The 15,254-nt window shown below is 45.2% G+C and overlaps 1 protein-coding gene across 1 annotated transcript in view; it reads right to left on the bottom strand.

Annotated features, from left to right (window-relative positions):
- Positions 1-15,254, bottom strand: part of MDGA2 (MAM domain containing glycosylphosphatidylinositol anchor 2) — a 330,656-nt gene that overhangs the window by 41,964 nt on the left and 273,438 nt on the right. The window contains exon 10 of the mRNA XM_010001201.1: positions 7,191-7,339. Coding sequence (XP_009999503.1) covers positions 7,191-7,339 — 149 coding nt within the window. The remainder of the gene's footprint in view (positions 1-7,190; positions 7,340-15,254) is intronic.

Genomic DNA, 15,254 nt, shown 5'->3' with positions numbered 1-15,254 from the left:
ACAGTTATTCAGTGGTTCAAGCAGCTCTATTCTAGAATTATTTAATTTTAGGACACTGGATGGTGTCAGCAGTAGTGCTCTGAAACTATCTTCACTAAAGGGGATGCATCTTTCATCAGAATTAAATTTCTGTAATACAGAAAGGCCTTTTCAAATATTTATTCCTGCTCTACTTTACCATGACTGAGATCCTGCTGCACACCAGCCACACAACTCTTAACTGCCATGCATTTGCTAAGGACATATGCCATCATTTTTATATACATCTTCCATTTTCCAAGCTTCATTGCTCTGTCTCTCTGTGAGTTTTCATTTTGGCAAATCCTTTAATTTTTCTTCACAATTGTTTGATACCAAATCACCACTAACAAGAATACCACTGCTATCATTTACAGATTAGTTTTGGTTGTTTGTTTTTGTGTTTTGTTTTGGTTTTTTTTTTGCCAACAGTTTTGCATTACAGGAATTTATATAAAGAATAAGGCAGGATAATGAAATTTTTTTCTAGGTAATCAACCTGGATCTGCTCAGCATCAAACCCCTGGCACCTGCTGTTTGCATTCACTGGAGAGCTCCACAGCAGCAGGGTGGAAAAGCAGTCAGGAAAGCACACATCCTGCCCACAAAGAGGTGGAAAAGCAGTCAGGAAAGCACACATCCTGCCCACAAAGAGGAGCCTCAACCCCACCACCTGGGTTTAAATATAGTTGTAAAGCAACTGACCTGTTTACTAAAACAAATTCCCCCATCTCAAGTGATTTCTCTCACTAAATTGCTCCTCAGGTCACTCAGTTTTCTCCTGCATCTTTCCTAAAGTTTGACTGATGCTCTGTGTTTGCAGCAGTGACCTGCTCACCCTGCCAGCTCTGCTGCTGAGACCCAAGAAATGCAGGCTGAGGGTGACCCCCATGCCCAGGCTGGGGCTACAGCACAGGACTTGATTTTCACAGAACCACAGAACCACAGACTGGTTTGGGTTGGAAGGGACCTTCACCATCACCCAGTTCCAACCCCCTGCATGGGCAGACACCTCCTGCTAGACAATTTTTGTCCATGTTGGGGGAGAACATGTGCTCCTGAGAGGAGATAAGTCTGCATTTTCTTTCACTGAAGGGACATGTGCAACAAAAGCCTCAGGTTGTGCCAACATCACTGCTTCTCACACGAGAGCTCCTTCTCAGGCTGGATTTGTTCTTTAGAGAATTAGGATTTTGATGTTGTTGGTAAAAGTCAGGGAGACATGACAATAGAGATCTCTGACTCCTGCAGTGTGCAAATATACCCAGACAGCTATTCTGAAGAGAAACATAATAATAATACAAAAATACAGAGTATCCCTGGAGGGGCTGCCCTGAGCTTGCTGTGAATCACAGAGTCATTCAGGTTGGAAAAGACCTTTAAGATCATCAAGTCCAACCACAACCAAACTCTACCAATCATTAAACTAATGCTACCAGTTCCAATGCTTAAACCATGTTACTGAGCACAACATCTATACATCTCTTAAATACCTGCAGAGTGTTGAAGCTGGGGGGTTCATACAGTCTACTAAAAACTCATGGTTGTTTTTTCTATTTGATTAATGACTTTTTCTCCTTGATTAGTTCACTGGTGGGACCCTCCTTGCCTGCTGCACCTCTGTTCCCTGTCAGGTCTGACCAATATTCTGGGTTCAGAAACCACAGGCAGTAGCTTCAGGACATTCCTGTGTGTCTTGTTTCCCAGAGAAACCAGACTAAAAAGTTGTTATGAAATAGGTATAAAAATCAGTAATGAAACGGCCAGAGTTTATGCTTACATAATGAAAATGAAACCAAGGCAGTCCCAGCAGGCACTAATTGCTTGGACCAAATGAATATGTTAAATTTTGCCTGTAAGAGGGTTTTTTTTGTGAAGAAAGGGAGTTTAGTTTTACAGACCACATTTCGTGGCAATGTGAATGGGCACAGCTCAGTCTGGGATGTTTTCTCTTTGCATCTCTAGAAAATACAGCCTGCCAGCTCCAAAAGGAATAAACTGGTTACTCTGGGTCACTCCCTGACCAGGGAGGGTGGTCACAGCCAGGAGCATCTTTAGGAATCAAGATATCACAGGATCAAAGGCAGAATGTCAGGACCTGACAGAACAAGATCATAGAATCTTTGGATCATAGAAGCAGAGAATCCCAGACTGGTTTGGGTGAGACCTCAAATACCATCCAGTCCCACCCCCTGCATGGGCAGGGACACCTCCCAGCAGCCCAGGCTGCTCCAAGCCCCATCCAACCTGCCCTTCAACACTGCCAGGGATGGGGCAGCCACAGCTTCTCTGGGCAACCTGGGCCAGGCTCTCACCACCCTCACAGCAAATGATTCCCTCCTCAGATCTCATCTCAATCTCCCCTCTTCCAGTTTCAATCCACTACCCCTTGTTCCCCCACTTAGGTGTATAACCTTTACCCCTGCATTTATGAAGGTGCAATCAGTAGGATATTTTAATTTTTTTTCAGAATTATATAAAGCATTTGCCTAATCTAGATGAAGCCTGGGAGATGTAACCATTTTAAAATGGCAATTAAAAGCATTTGGTACAAATCTCAAATGACAGCCCTCAGCTTGCTATTTTAGCCTCAGTCTGGTAAAGGATAAGCACGGGAGGCATCAGAATTGCAAATAGAAAATTGTAAACCAGAACCATTGCTTCTCTAATTTGATTTACCAAACCCATGGAAATCAATAGGAAACGTGCCTTTGCATGTTGCACTCAGTTTTGTTTTTTTGGCCAAACTCTCTCTGTCTCATTTCACAAGCACAGACAGAACTGGAAAAAAGCAAAGCCTTGCTTAAACTTCCAAAAAGAAATGCACTCTGAAATCTCTGGGACAGTAATATTCCTCTGCAAAGAAGGCTTAACATTTTTCATGAAAACAGCACTAGAAATGCTCCAATGTACATGTGAATTTTCAACTCTCTCACTTCTCCCCCGGGAATTAATTACTACAGATGTGAGTAATTATTTTTGAATGGCTCTGAATACAATTTTTGTCTACACGTTGATGTGTAGCTATTTTACATGTTCCATAGCAAGCTCAATGAAAACACTCAGCTTGCAAACATCTTTCCCTTTGCAGTGGGTTGTGTGATGACAGCACCACGATCCTGACAGAAGAAACATCTGGAAAATTACCACCCACCAGGTGGGGGCCTCGAGTGTGCCAAAATAAATCAATGTCTTGTAAGTGACTTTCATTCTAAACACAGGACTTCAGTAAATAACCACTTCCATTCATCTCTTGCCATTTTCACTCTCTAGGCAGAAAAATGACACTTTTCTGTTCTTGTGACTCCCTCTTCTGCTGATGGGACCTTCCCTTTCCCTTTTTGAGCTTTTGGCTTCCCTGCTATTTCATTAAACCAAGCTCCACTTTATTTCTCAACTAACTTTTCTAACATTTGCTGTGTTGGTTTCTCACAGCTTCTCTTGAACCAAAGCTTAAAATGCCAAACAAGTTTCTCCCTTGTCCTGCTTTTCTACCATTCCATCACCCCTTTATGCCTTTCTTTTAACTCTACTGACAAAGCAGGTGATAAGAAGTAGGATCTGACAGAAATATGTAACACTGCTCTGGTGATTCATCCAGGCTGGAGTCTTAGTATCACAGAACCAGAAAGTAAACTAAAGCAAGCCCCAGAGAAAGAGGGCTGGAGAGAGAGATGGACCCACAGGGGCAACAGGCTGTGCAATGGGCTGGGTAATTGAGCACCACCAAGAAGGACTCTGAGTCCTGACTCTGCAAACACATGCCTGTGTGTCCAAGAGCTGTACTCACAGAACTCCATCATGTCAAAATTCTTGTCTTTTTGATATAAACCATTCCTGTTCTGATGCTCCCAGCAGGGAGCATCCATCTCACACCACCACATCAGCAGGACTGAACGCATCCATCTCACACCACCACATCAGCAGGACAAACTCGACTGAAGTACCCTCTGCTCACCCATAATGTGCTGCTGGGTGTGCTCCTTGGAGCCTCAAACACAGGGCTGGGCTGAGAGCCAGACACTGGTCTTCATGAAAGAGAGATACAGATAACACACAGATAAATGCAATGCTTCTTACAGATTCACAATCAACTTCTTAAATTGATTAGTTTTTGCTCTTAAAACATACGTGCTCACTGTTGCAAAGCAACTGGAGAGTCCTGAAGGTCCTGATAACACAACAGCTGCTCCTGGCACCCACAGGGAAACAGGTTGTTCCTCTTGCTCACACCTCCACATGACCAGGATTATTTAAACTGTAGACATCACCCCCCAGCAAAGCTCCTTTGCTTCAGCCTCTCTGTTCCACCTGCTCTCTGCCAGCACTGCACCTCTGGCACTGGCCATTTCTCCTTGTTAATTCCTGTTGTCAGCAAAACTCTTCAAAACTCTGCTTGGCTGAGCTGGTCTGGACAGAGCCACCTCCAGCTCTACAAGCTCACTTGATGCCAGCCAGTGGAGACACTGTCCTGGTGTTACAATGCAGTAGAGTCTAATTACTCCTAGCAGAACAGGTCTTTAAGGAAAATCCCTACTACCAGTGCCCTTTACAAGTTTCATTATTAAGCACATCCTTTGTGTTACTTTTTACAGCCACCTGGCAAACTCAGAAATGAAGCTCAACCACTCTGTGTCTCCTTAGAAACTCTTGGTTTTTATCAAATGGCCTTAAAAATACTGTCAATATTACAGACTTCAACATTCCCACAGAACATTCAGCAAGCCTAAACCTGCTATCAACTAAATCTTCCCCAGAGACTGCCTGGATTGTGTCTCAAGAGAAGCAGCACTGTGGAGGGTGGGCAAAGAGGAAGCAAGGCTTGGGTGCTGCTGTTGGGGTTCTTGATGCAAAAGCAATTTACTGATCAGATAAAAAGAACAGTGTTGATTGAATCCCAGTAGATACCAACACACTGACCCACCACATGGCCCACTGGGAGTGCTTAGTGGTGCATTAGGAGATGAAAACAGGATGAAGAGCAGTCAGTTGGTGCTACAGGCTGCTCTCCAGCACAAGGGGGCCCCCCTGCCACTACCAAAGGATTCTTGTCCCCACTTCTCTTGTTATATAACAAAACCCAGGTAAAAAAATCAAAAAACCAAAACCATCCCCTGCAAACAACTTTGCTAAGTGAAGTATCTAAACACAAACAGTTCAGAGGGGAGTGTGCTGATAGCAAGTACTGGTAGGTGTCAAAAAAATTAAGAAGTTTAATGATCACCCTTGTTTCAGGGGGAATTACTGCAATAAAGGCCAAGTGTGCCTGGTTGGCTCACTGGTTCTCAGTCACCCAAGATTTAAATGTGGCTTCAGAAAGAGTATAGGAAAAATTTTGTTAGCCTGACAGAGAGTGTTGTCAAAGAAATTAGAGTAAACTAACTCTAGATAATTATACAAATAGATAATTAAAAGTAAATTAAAATGAAATGGAAAAAAAAAGAAGCTAAAATACCTAATGCAATTAATTTCATTATATATTCTTTGACTTCAGCAAATTATTATTTTCAATTTAATAATTCCTCTCGGGTACTGGGAGCAACAGAACTGATTTGTGCTCAACGATGCAAACAGTTGCATCAACAGGTATTAAAAGTCACCCGTTTCCATTTCAAATTAGTGAGTTTCAGGCAGAGAGAAACTCCTGAGTGGAGGAAAGGCAGCATTCCCAGGTATCAAAGCTGTTCCCTAGATGTGTCCCCATCAACTCCTCAGCTGCCACAGAAGTCACTTGAGCCAAATCCCCTCCACTCAGCATCAGTAACCTGCTCCAACTCCCTATTTATTTTGCAGCTTACAGAGCTCATCCCAGCAAGAGACCTGGGGGATAACAAAATACTTCCTGCACTCTCATTTTCAAACACATACCTCTTCAAGAATCCATCTTAATCCCCGAGCTCTTTCTCCCTGCACAAACTGTTATTTCAGGCATTGAATAACCAAACAGACACTTTCCAAATCAATCAATTGCGGTATTAAGGAAAGAAAAGCAAGCTCAGAGGGAAGAGTGTAAAACCAGACCAAAAACTGTACCAGACAGATTCTCCCAAGTAAGCAGCAAAATGTCTTAATTGGATTGCAGCAGGTCCAGGCTGGGAGCAGGAGCCACAGAAAGGGCATGGCCCAAGCCAAGCCTGGCAGTCCAACTGATAAGATAGGACGTGTAGGTGGATGTGATGGCCAAGGAGGTGCTCATAACCAGGAGAATTCTTTTCAAACCCTGTATTTTAACTTGGGAAGGCCAAAAGCCAGCCTGTCAGTGCCAGTCTGTGGCATGGATGGACTCTAGGCAGGGCTGGGCATGCACATTTGCTGCCTTTTGATCAGAACATGGTGAGGCTTTATACGGACGTAGCTGTGGGCAGATGTCTTTGCCCTGCCAAGGGGAGTGAGCTGAGGTGTTGCCATTCAGCAACACTTTAGTCAGGGTGCACGGAGCAGTTCTTTCACTTTAATTGACTATTGAAACTCAAGTTTTTTTTAGCAATAACCTTCAGAGCAGAGAGATGATATTTTCCTTATTAAAGGGTAAATTAATGGGGATGACTATGTTAATTGAACAATTCCTCTGCAAGAGGGTTGGTTCCACACTTCCTTAACAGTGTTAATTCCCACTGGAAACTTCCTAGGGAAGCTATGAAGACATAAGTGTGATGGGCTTAAATGTGGTCAATAAAGATGTCTTGTCTTGGTTCTCAAGGATCACCACGTGTTCCTGTAGGAAAGCTACACCTATCCCTGTGTTTATCTATTCACATGGAAGAGCTGGTAAAAGATCTTCAGAAACACAGAGAGACAAACTTCAGTTTCACTGCAAGATTTTTCATGTAATCTTTCAGGTCTGTCTTGAGCCACAGTCTCTACAAACCCTCTAAGAAGCAGCTCTTTAATTGCTGCATTCCCACTGCAAATGTGCAAATTGGTTTTCAGGATCTCCAAATGGCAGAGGACTAGTGCAAGGGGGCAGCCAGCCTTCCAGGAGGAGGAGAAACAGCTCTGACTCACAGAAGATGAAAAGAGGGATGAAAAAATAAATAATAAATGAATAAAATAAGATATATATATATAAAATGAAATATAATAGACTAAAATCAAATCAAATCAGGCCCTGAAGTCCTCACAGAGGTCAGCACTCAGCAGGCAGGTCCTGCAAACAGAAAGGCTCTCCTCACCTGCCTGATCCCTAAGCGATAGGCGAGGATGCGATCCACAGCGTTGGGGTTCATCTGGGTCCACTGGAGGCTGTAGGAGTAGACACGGGGTCTGTTCTGCCACAGGGGGTTGTAGGTGTCGTAGTAGAACTCGGGAGCGTAGGCTTTGCCTGCAGGAGGTGGGAACAGAAATGGGGAAAACACAGAAACCAGAGCGTCATCGAGCAGCCAGTTGTGCAGCCAAGAGTTGATGCCCAGTCTGCAACCACCCTCTCCCCATGGGCTTTGGGTCTTCTGGTTCAATACCCAGCAACACACTTTGGAATGAGCTGTTTAGCTCCACTTTTGTAAAGGATTCATAGCAAGGGTCTTCATCATGAACTCGCTCCTCGGGGCATCCATGGCAGGAAGAAATGCCCTGAGCTCTGAGCAAAGCCATGTAAGCTGCCCCTGCACTCATTTTCCATGGCCCAGCTGCCTAAAATAGAGGTACCAAAACAAGCTGCACTGCACTGAGCAGAGGAAGGCACAGTGACAGCTGCTCTACCTGGCACTAATCATAAAGAATGACACCCTGGAGCTGGAAACACACAACGGACATTTCCAGTGACTCTGCCTTCCTCACATCTTCTCTGCTCCACCTTCCCAAGTGCCAATACACACAAGTCCTTGGGAACCCTGCAGATGTCCCTGCTGGTACAGTGTGTGGTTTAGCTGAGCACCCCGATTTGCACGAGGGAAATGACAACTCACGGGGCACCTTGGGTCCAACAGTGTTGCACCAGGACATTATTAGAGCTTCATCCTACAGCACGTGTAAACCCTAAGGATGATTTCCTGAACACATAACAAAGCAGTGCCTGAAGTCACTAAATTTAAGTTCCTTTTGACTTAAGCCCATGAATAGTAATCGGCACGTTTACATGCAAATTACCTTCATTCCTCTAGACTATCTCATCAAGAGTAATTTGTAGAGAACAGCAAAAATGACACAGAGTGCCCAACCATGTGGACAGGGCTCTGAGCAACCTGATCTGGTTGAAGATGTCCCTGCTCTCTGCAGGGAGGTTGGACAAGATGGCCTTGAAAAGTTCCTTCCAACCCAAATCCTTCTGTGATTCTGTGTGGTAGAGACAGTAGTGTCTGCAATTAGAGCTGCCCCAAAATCCTTTGAGGGAACTTTGCTCCACTGAGATGTGAAATTCCAGCACACCTCAAAATATCTCCTTGGGCTTGTCCTAAAGGAAGGCCAAAGAACATTAGAGCACACCCCATCAGATGCTGAAGAGACACAGATCAGTGGGAAGTCACTTTGCACTGACCCCTCTCCAGCAGGCCATGCCAGCAGCACAGCTCCCCTCTGCTTCTTGCAGCAAGAAGGGTTGGACTGGCTTGGAACAATTTTTCACAGCTGGATTTGTAAGAAGAGTTGTTAATCACCCCATTTGGCCCTAGACCTCTTTCCAAGAGGAACAAAACTTCAACTCAAGGAGGGACCATCTTGCATGGAACAGGTCCATCCATGCCCTGCCCAGCTGTGCCTCCTTTCTCTGGAGTTTCTACCCTCTGAGCTTCATGCTGTTAGACACAGGATGGGGCAAACACCAACCAGGCTCTGCTCTGCCAACTGCTGCAGCTTGTCACCTCACTTCTCCAAAAAGGAGGCCAAACATGGGAAGCCAAAAGATTTGCAGATGTTCTCCTCCTGCCAAGGTCTAAAAGAGATTTGTCATTAGAGAAAAAACCCAAGCAGAATGAGGTCTTTCTGCTCCCCAAGCTGACACCTCTGTGCTCCTCCTGTTTCTGCAGGGATTGTGTCAATGGGAGCAATGATGAAATGCAACAAAAGCAGCAGGAAAGCCTGAAGGGAGGGTGAAGTCTGCCTGCCCATGCTGGCCTGGGAGAGGGGTGTGCATCCATCCCTCCCCTCCTTTAATTCAGAGATGAGGGGCTTGTTGTGCCCTAATGCACACTGTATTTAGGTATTTTCTCCTCAAAACTATTTTTATTGACAGGTATAAAAACAGATAGATGGGGAGGCATTTGTAACCTGAAAGTCTGAGAATTTAAAGAATAAGAAATCTAGTGAGAAGAGGGGAAAAGAGCATGAAAAGTATTAAAAACTGAAAAAGGACAAAGGAAAAATGAAGTGAATATATACTAATCTTGTGGTTATTGATGCAGCTTTTATCTTTGGGTGTGTCATCCCTCTCAGCCTTGCTTTTCTTTTCAGAGGATGAAAAGCCTTTTTAGCCAAGACATTTCTGCCAGGTTGCCCAAGGAAAGTGCACATTCAATGAGACCAGACTAGAGCAGAGGCATTAGTGCTGAAGCAGCAAACAACAATATTTTGAGGAATTAAGCAAAGCAAAACTGGTGTTTTAAAAAATGAAATGGAAGATAAACAACAAGGGAATCAATGGTCAATAAGATTTGTTTTCCATATTTATGCAGTGGAAATAATGGAGAAAAGCTCATGCTGAATGCAAATTATAATCTTCCCCCCTTCTGCTGCAGGTGGACATAATGGCATCTCTGGGGGTCTGCAGGAAGGATCCATAATTAGATGCTTGTCACCATATGGGCACTTGAACAACACAATCACCTTTTGAGAAATAATGGGACTCATGGAGAGTTGCATTATCCTAAATCCCTCCAAACAGAAGAGTTTTCTGGTGTGAAAGGGGATGCTGAAAATTTAACAACATGACATTAAGACCTTGTGAACCTCAGAAGTACAAGAGAGCTGGGCCATGTCTTTGAGTGCACAAAAAGCAGACGTTGCCTTTGGAGGTGCAGGAGTTCTGAGACACGTGGGCACTTTGCCCAGCCTTGGCTGGTGTCCCCTGTCACCTCCACCATTTGCTCTGACTCCAGGCAAACACCCCAAGCCTGCCACCACCCAACTGTGCTGCTTCCAAAGGTGATATTGCCAACAAAGATTATCCTTCACTAGAGAACTAAGGAGATGATGAAGAGTGTAAAAGACCTGGCAACAGCCTTTGGCTTAGCATGACTTGACTGTGGGGAGGCAGCAGCTTCCTTGGAGGAAAACACCTGCAGTACAGGTTAGCTCAGCAGCCTCCTTCAAGCTCTGGTCATGTTTGGAAGAAGTTATCACAAATTCCACACCTGCAGAGATGTCTCAAGCAGGCAAGGTGTGGGGCTGCTGTCCCTCATACCCCAGCTGGGCATCCCTTGGGGCTACCAGCTCTACCTGCTTTCCTACAGTCATGCCACCCTCACCTCCCAAAACCAAACCCAGGCCTTTTGTTCTGAGTACAGGGAACATTGCCCTGGCTCACAGAATTTGCCCTTTTTAAGCACCAGCAGGAAAAACACCCTTAAAATCATAGAATCCCAGAATTATTTGGGCTGGAAGGGACATTCAGTCCAACCCCCCTACAGTAAGCAGGGACATCCTCAACTACATCAGGTTCCTCAGAGCCCCGTCCAACCTGACCTTGCCTGTTTCAACAGATGGGGCTTGTACCACCTCTCTGGGCAACCAAAGCCTTCCCTTCTCTCCCTTCAGCTTTTGCAGCATTCAGGTATTTATTAAATAAAAATATAAATAATATAAAAAGGGAGCAACCCTTGCCAGGGTCAAGCTAATGGAGGTTGCTGTGACCAACTGACAGCTCCTCTGCTGCCCCTCCAAGGGGATTTGGGTGCCCTGGGAGGGATCCCAGGTCTGTGCCAATTCAGATATATGGGGACAATGGTGAAACTCTTCTTGGCCCTCAGGAGGGTGCTGGCAAGAGGGGCAGCAGGCCATGCCCAGAGCTCGAGGGGTTACAGGCAGGGCAGCCTCCAGGCACCCAGGAGCTCCACCTCCCTGGAAAGGGCAGCCTCTCAATGATGTGCTGCTCCAGCAGGTCCTGAGGGAGGAGGGTTTAATGCCAAGATACTTCGGGGGTCTGTTGAGGTGATCTGAAGCCAGGTTTAGGGCTCCATTAACATGCACTAGCTTTGATTAATCCCTCCCTCTGTGCTTGCACAGCTGGAAGCTGAGTAACCATGATGCTTGGGGCTCTGCCAGGGAGAGGATCCATAACACAGTTTGAGGTGGAGTGTATTGCTTGTTTTCCTTTCTATCACTAGTAACACATTTATGTTTTTCACCTTCTAAATACGTAGCATGAGCAAAATAAAGAGGGTTAGGATCTGTGTATGGGGAGGGTGGGAGTGGGGTAAGGAGAGGGAATGCCAAAAATTATTTTGCCCATCTGGGTTGGCCCAGCATAAGACAAAAATTACATAAACAGACAGAATAAATGTTTGTATCTGAAGGCTACACAGCTAAACAAAGTGTGACTTCCTCCCCAGCACAGTTGCAGAGCCCACCCAGCACGAGCAGCACAGTGACACATCCTGCTGCATTTGTCACTGTTGTTCCACCAACCGGAACGCACCCACACGTGAATCCTGCAATTGCCAGTTATGGTAACAGCACTGCTGGGCACCTGGGCTGCTTGGGATTTTAGCCATCTCCCTCCCCAGGTTAGCACAGGGAAAAGAAAAAATACCTCAGCACCCAATTCTCTGTTCCCATTCATCTGGATCCACGGGCACGTCCCAGCCCCACAAAGCTTCTGAACTGCAGAAACACCACAGAGTTATTGGCAGTTATTGGCAATAACCACCACAGTGGTTATTGGCAGTGAGCATCAATTTTTCCTTCTTGGGTCTTTAATTTTAAGAGGCCCAATGGCTTTTTTTATTGGGCATGATTGGTGCATTTTCTGCATCTCTACTTACTGCTCTGCAGATGAGAAGCCAGGGGAACATCTCACCCACAGACCCTCCTCCAGGGCAGCAGCCACAGGCTCAATAAGTGACTCCCAGCTCAGTCCCTGCTCAGTGTAGTTAAAATTTGCTACATGTTAATTTCTATGAAAGTCTGAAATAGGTCTTCAGGGAGCTGTGACACCAGATCTCAGGAAATATTGATCTGAGGACATGACTGTGATTAATTAATGCAGCACAAAGATCCCAAGGTCCTTTCTGAATAGTAGCTCCCAAACAATAATGTGTCTTCTGGGTGGGACAAGAATACACTCACTTCCAAGATGTATTGAGCATGAGGATTACTCAGTTGAAGAGCACTTCAGATAGTGGCCAACTTCCCCAGACACTGCCTAATGCACTGGAAGGTACAGCTTATTCGAATATAGCTGACATGATGCCTTTATCCACGTTTCTAAACAATAGTTACCTTTTCATTTAATGTGCAGCAGCTGACCAAGCCACGAGCAGACAAGCTTTCCTGATGCATGGCTGAGGTGACAGCAGCTCACCAGTACTCAAGACCATATTATAGCAGACAGTGTTACATCACCATTATTTTCTGAGGGATAAGAGCAATCAAGTTACAAGCCTAGTTTTGCTCATTTCTTATTTTATAATGAATCTGAGACTGGATCAGGAAGAGGAACAAGCATCATACATCACTGGTTCCAGTGCTGCAGAACAAATGCAGTGCTCTTCCCCAGCCACAGCCCCTCTCATTCCCAGAGCCCATTCCCAGCCATTAGCATCTGGTGGGCAGCACTGGGATTCCTCCAGGCAGGACATCCAAAATATTATCTCCTGACTCTCTGCTAGTGTAATGTCAGAAATTGTAAGAAAGGCAATATGGAACTGATTCGTTAAAAAGCAAACAAACAAACAAACAAAACATAAAGAAAAGAGGAAAAGCCAGTTCAGCTGCTTACTATTAAATTCCTGCTCCATCCCATTGCATCACTGGGATCTCAGCAAATGCTGAAGTCCTGCCCTGCACAGAAGAGGAATGATGCATTTACTCAAATGGGTTCTGAACTGGCACTTAGTAGAGAAAATCCCTGACTGGGCACAGGAGAGCTTCCCGTGGTCATTTTCAGAATGCTCAGCCATTTATCCCTTAGAAACTTAGCAAAACAATCTACAAGAATTGTTTCAGTGCAGTTGCCAGTCCATGGTTTCCTAAGGAACATGAGAAACCAACAACTCCCGCTGCAAATTTACATGGTAATGGGAGCAAACACAACCCTCTGATTTCCACCAGTGGCAAGAAAGTGAGCAACGACATCTCTCCCTAATTACAGCAGCTGACTACATACCCCAGATGGAGCTTCAGAGCATTGGGTTAGTGTTTGTGCTGGCTTGTCATACAGAAACAAACAGCAGTAAGTGTGCAGGCACAGCACCACAACAGAGGCAGCTCCACCAGACACACAGGCACTGAGGGAATCATTTCCTGGCAGTGTCTGTTCATGTTCCCCTCATCTTCCTAGCTGTCTCTGCTGATTTGCCTGGCACTAGCTGGTTTGTGAAGGCAGCATCTTTGCCATCTCAGTTCCACACTGGCAGCACGTGAGCACTTCAGCTTATCATGACAGGGTGTTCAGCAGAAGCGATGATCAGGGTGTCTTGCACTTTATAACAGCAGCTATAAATGTTAAGGGAAAAGAAAATGAAACCTGAGATTTACAAATGCTTCCTCTTTTGGCAAATTCAGCTCCAGACCTTTCTATCTTTAAAATACATGAAGAGTATAAATCCTAAACAAAACAATATATTTAACTGTGTGAAATACCGGGAGACACAGAGTTTATGAAAAATGCTGCCCAGGACTGTGCTCTGCTTTATTGCAGGATATATATTTTATGAATGATTTTCAATAAGCAAGAGAAGATACTTTGTTCTTTATTTGTGTATGTGAAAGGAAACATTTTTCTTCTCCTAGACCTGCTCTTCTTCCCAACACAGCCCAAATCCTTCAGCTGAATGATCCCCATCATCTCCAGCCCTCTGCATCTGATTTTGGACTTCCCACCATCTCTGCCTGTCGCCAGGCCAGGCTGGAAGGTGGCTGATACACCAGCAGGTCAGGATGTAGGGTAAAAAGGGATGCATTTCACCATTTGTAAAACTCTCCCTGATTTCTTTTGGCCAAAACAGCTCTTAGAAGTGAACATCCGTTTCCACATAATGTCAGTCCCTTTGGAAACTCCTCCTAGGCAGGTGCCAGAACCAGCCACCCACCCTTATTCTCCTCAACTTTCCCAACAGTGTTAATAGAACGTGCTTCCTTCCTCTTGAAAGGTCTTTGTGTTTTCACTGGTCAGTCCCTACTGAGACTTTCTTAGGGCCCTCTGGCCTTCTACACCATTTAAAGGCTTCATCTACTCTGTATTTCATGTTACCAGCTTCACATCAGAAGTTATCAGCACTTTTCTTCCCTAGCTCTGACCAACCTCAAAACTTGGCCTATTCCAGCTGTGCAGCTACAGATCCCCTCTCCCCCTGCAAGCACCATCATCCTCACACCACTTACTTTGGGATGGTATTTTTCATTTGGAACGATCCAGACCGTCTTAAATCTTTCTTTTTGGACTATTATGTTGAGGGTTTCATCTGCACAGCATCCCTAAGATATTGCCTGGCCAAAATGTGAGGATGGACAGCAAATAGGGCAGATGGGGCCTTCCCTTAGTCCTCCTAAAGAGTCACTTCCAGAGAGTGGTATTGTTTGGAGCCAAATACAGAGCCTGGAAGTGGCAGCTCTACTGCCTGGGAGACCCAGAGAAATTCTGAAACAGTCACTTACCCTCCTATGGAAAAAACAACACTGATACCTGCTGGCCAGAATGGAAAGAGGCAGAGCAGGCTCCTGCTCTACCAAAACCAGCTTTGCCCATGGGGAGACCTTTGAGATTTGTTCTCCAGGAAAGGACAGTCTCAGCCACCCCAGGACAGGTTAGCTGAGCAGCTGAGGAGGTGTTTCATTGGAGAGTGGTACCAGAGTTAATGCAGTGTGAGCACTGATAATAAGGAATCCCCAGAAAGCAGGTGGATGAGGCTGCTCTTCAGGGAATTCTTTCCTGCAGGAACAGACACCCACATCCCTGCTGCTCTGAACACTGGGAGTATGAGGATGGCACTTCCCAATACTTCCCAGTAAAAGCCTCTTCCCAAGGGATATACAGATTTGCTAACGTGTTGCAGCTTGCAGGGAAGGAATGATCTGGGGATCCACCTGAACGTTCCAACGCCTAACCAGAGCACAAATTTAAACGTAGCAGTGCTCTGCCCATCCCA

This window comes from Chaetura pelagica, unplaced genomic scaffold (assembly GCF_000747805.2).
Source record: "Chaetura pelagica isolate M959 unplaced genomic scaffold, ChaPel_1.0 scaffold206, whole genome shotgun sequence".
Lineage (NCBI taxonomy): Eukaryota > Metazoa > Chordata > Aves > Apodiformes > Apodidae > Chaetura > Chaetura pelagica.
Note: the sequence above shows the minus strand (reverse complement) of the source record. Positions and strands in the feature narration are given on the sequence as shown.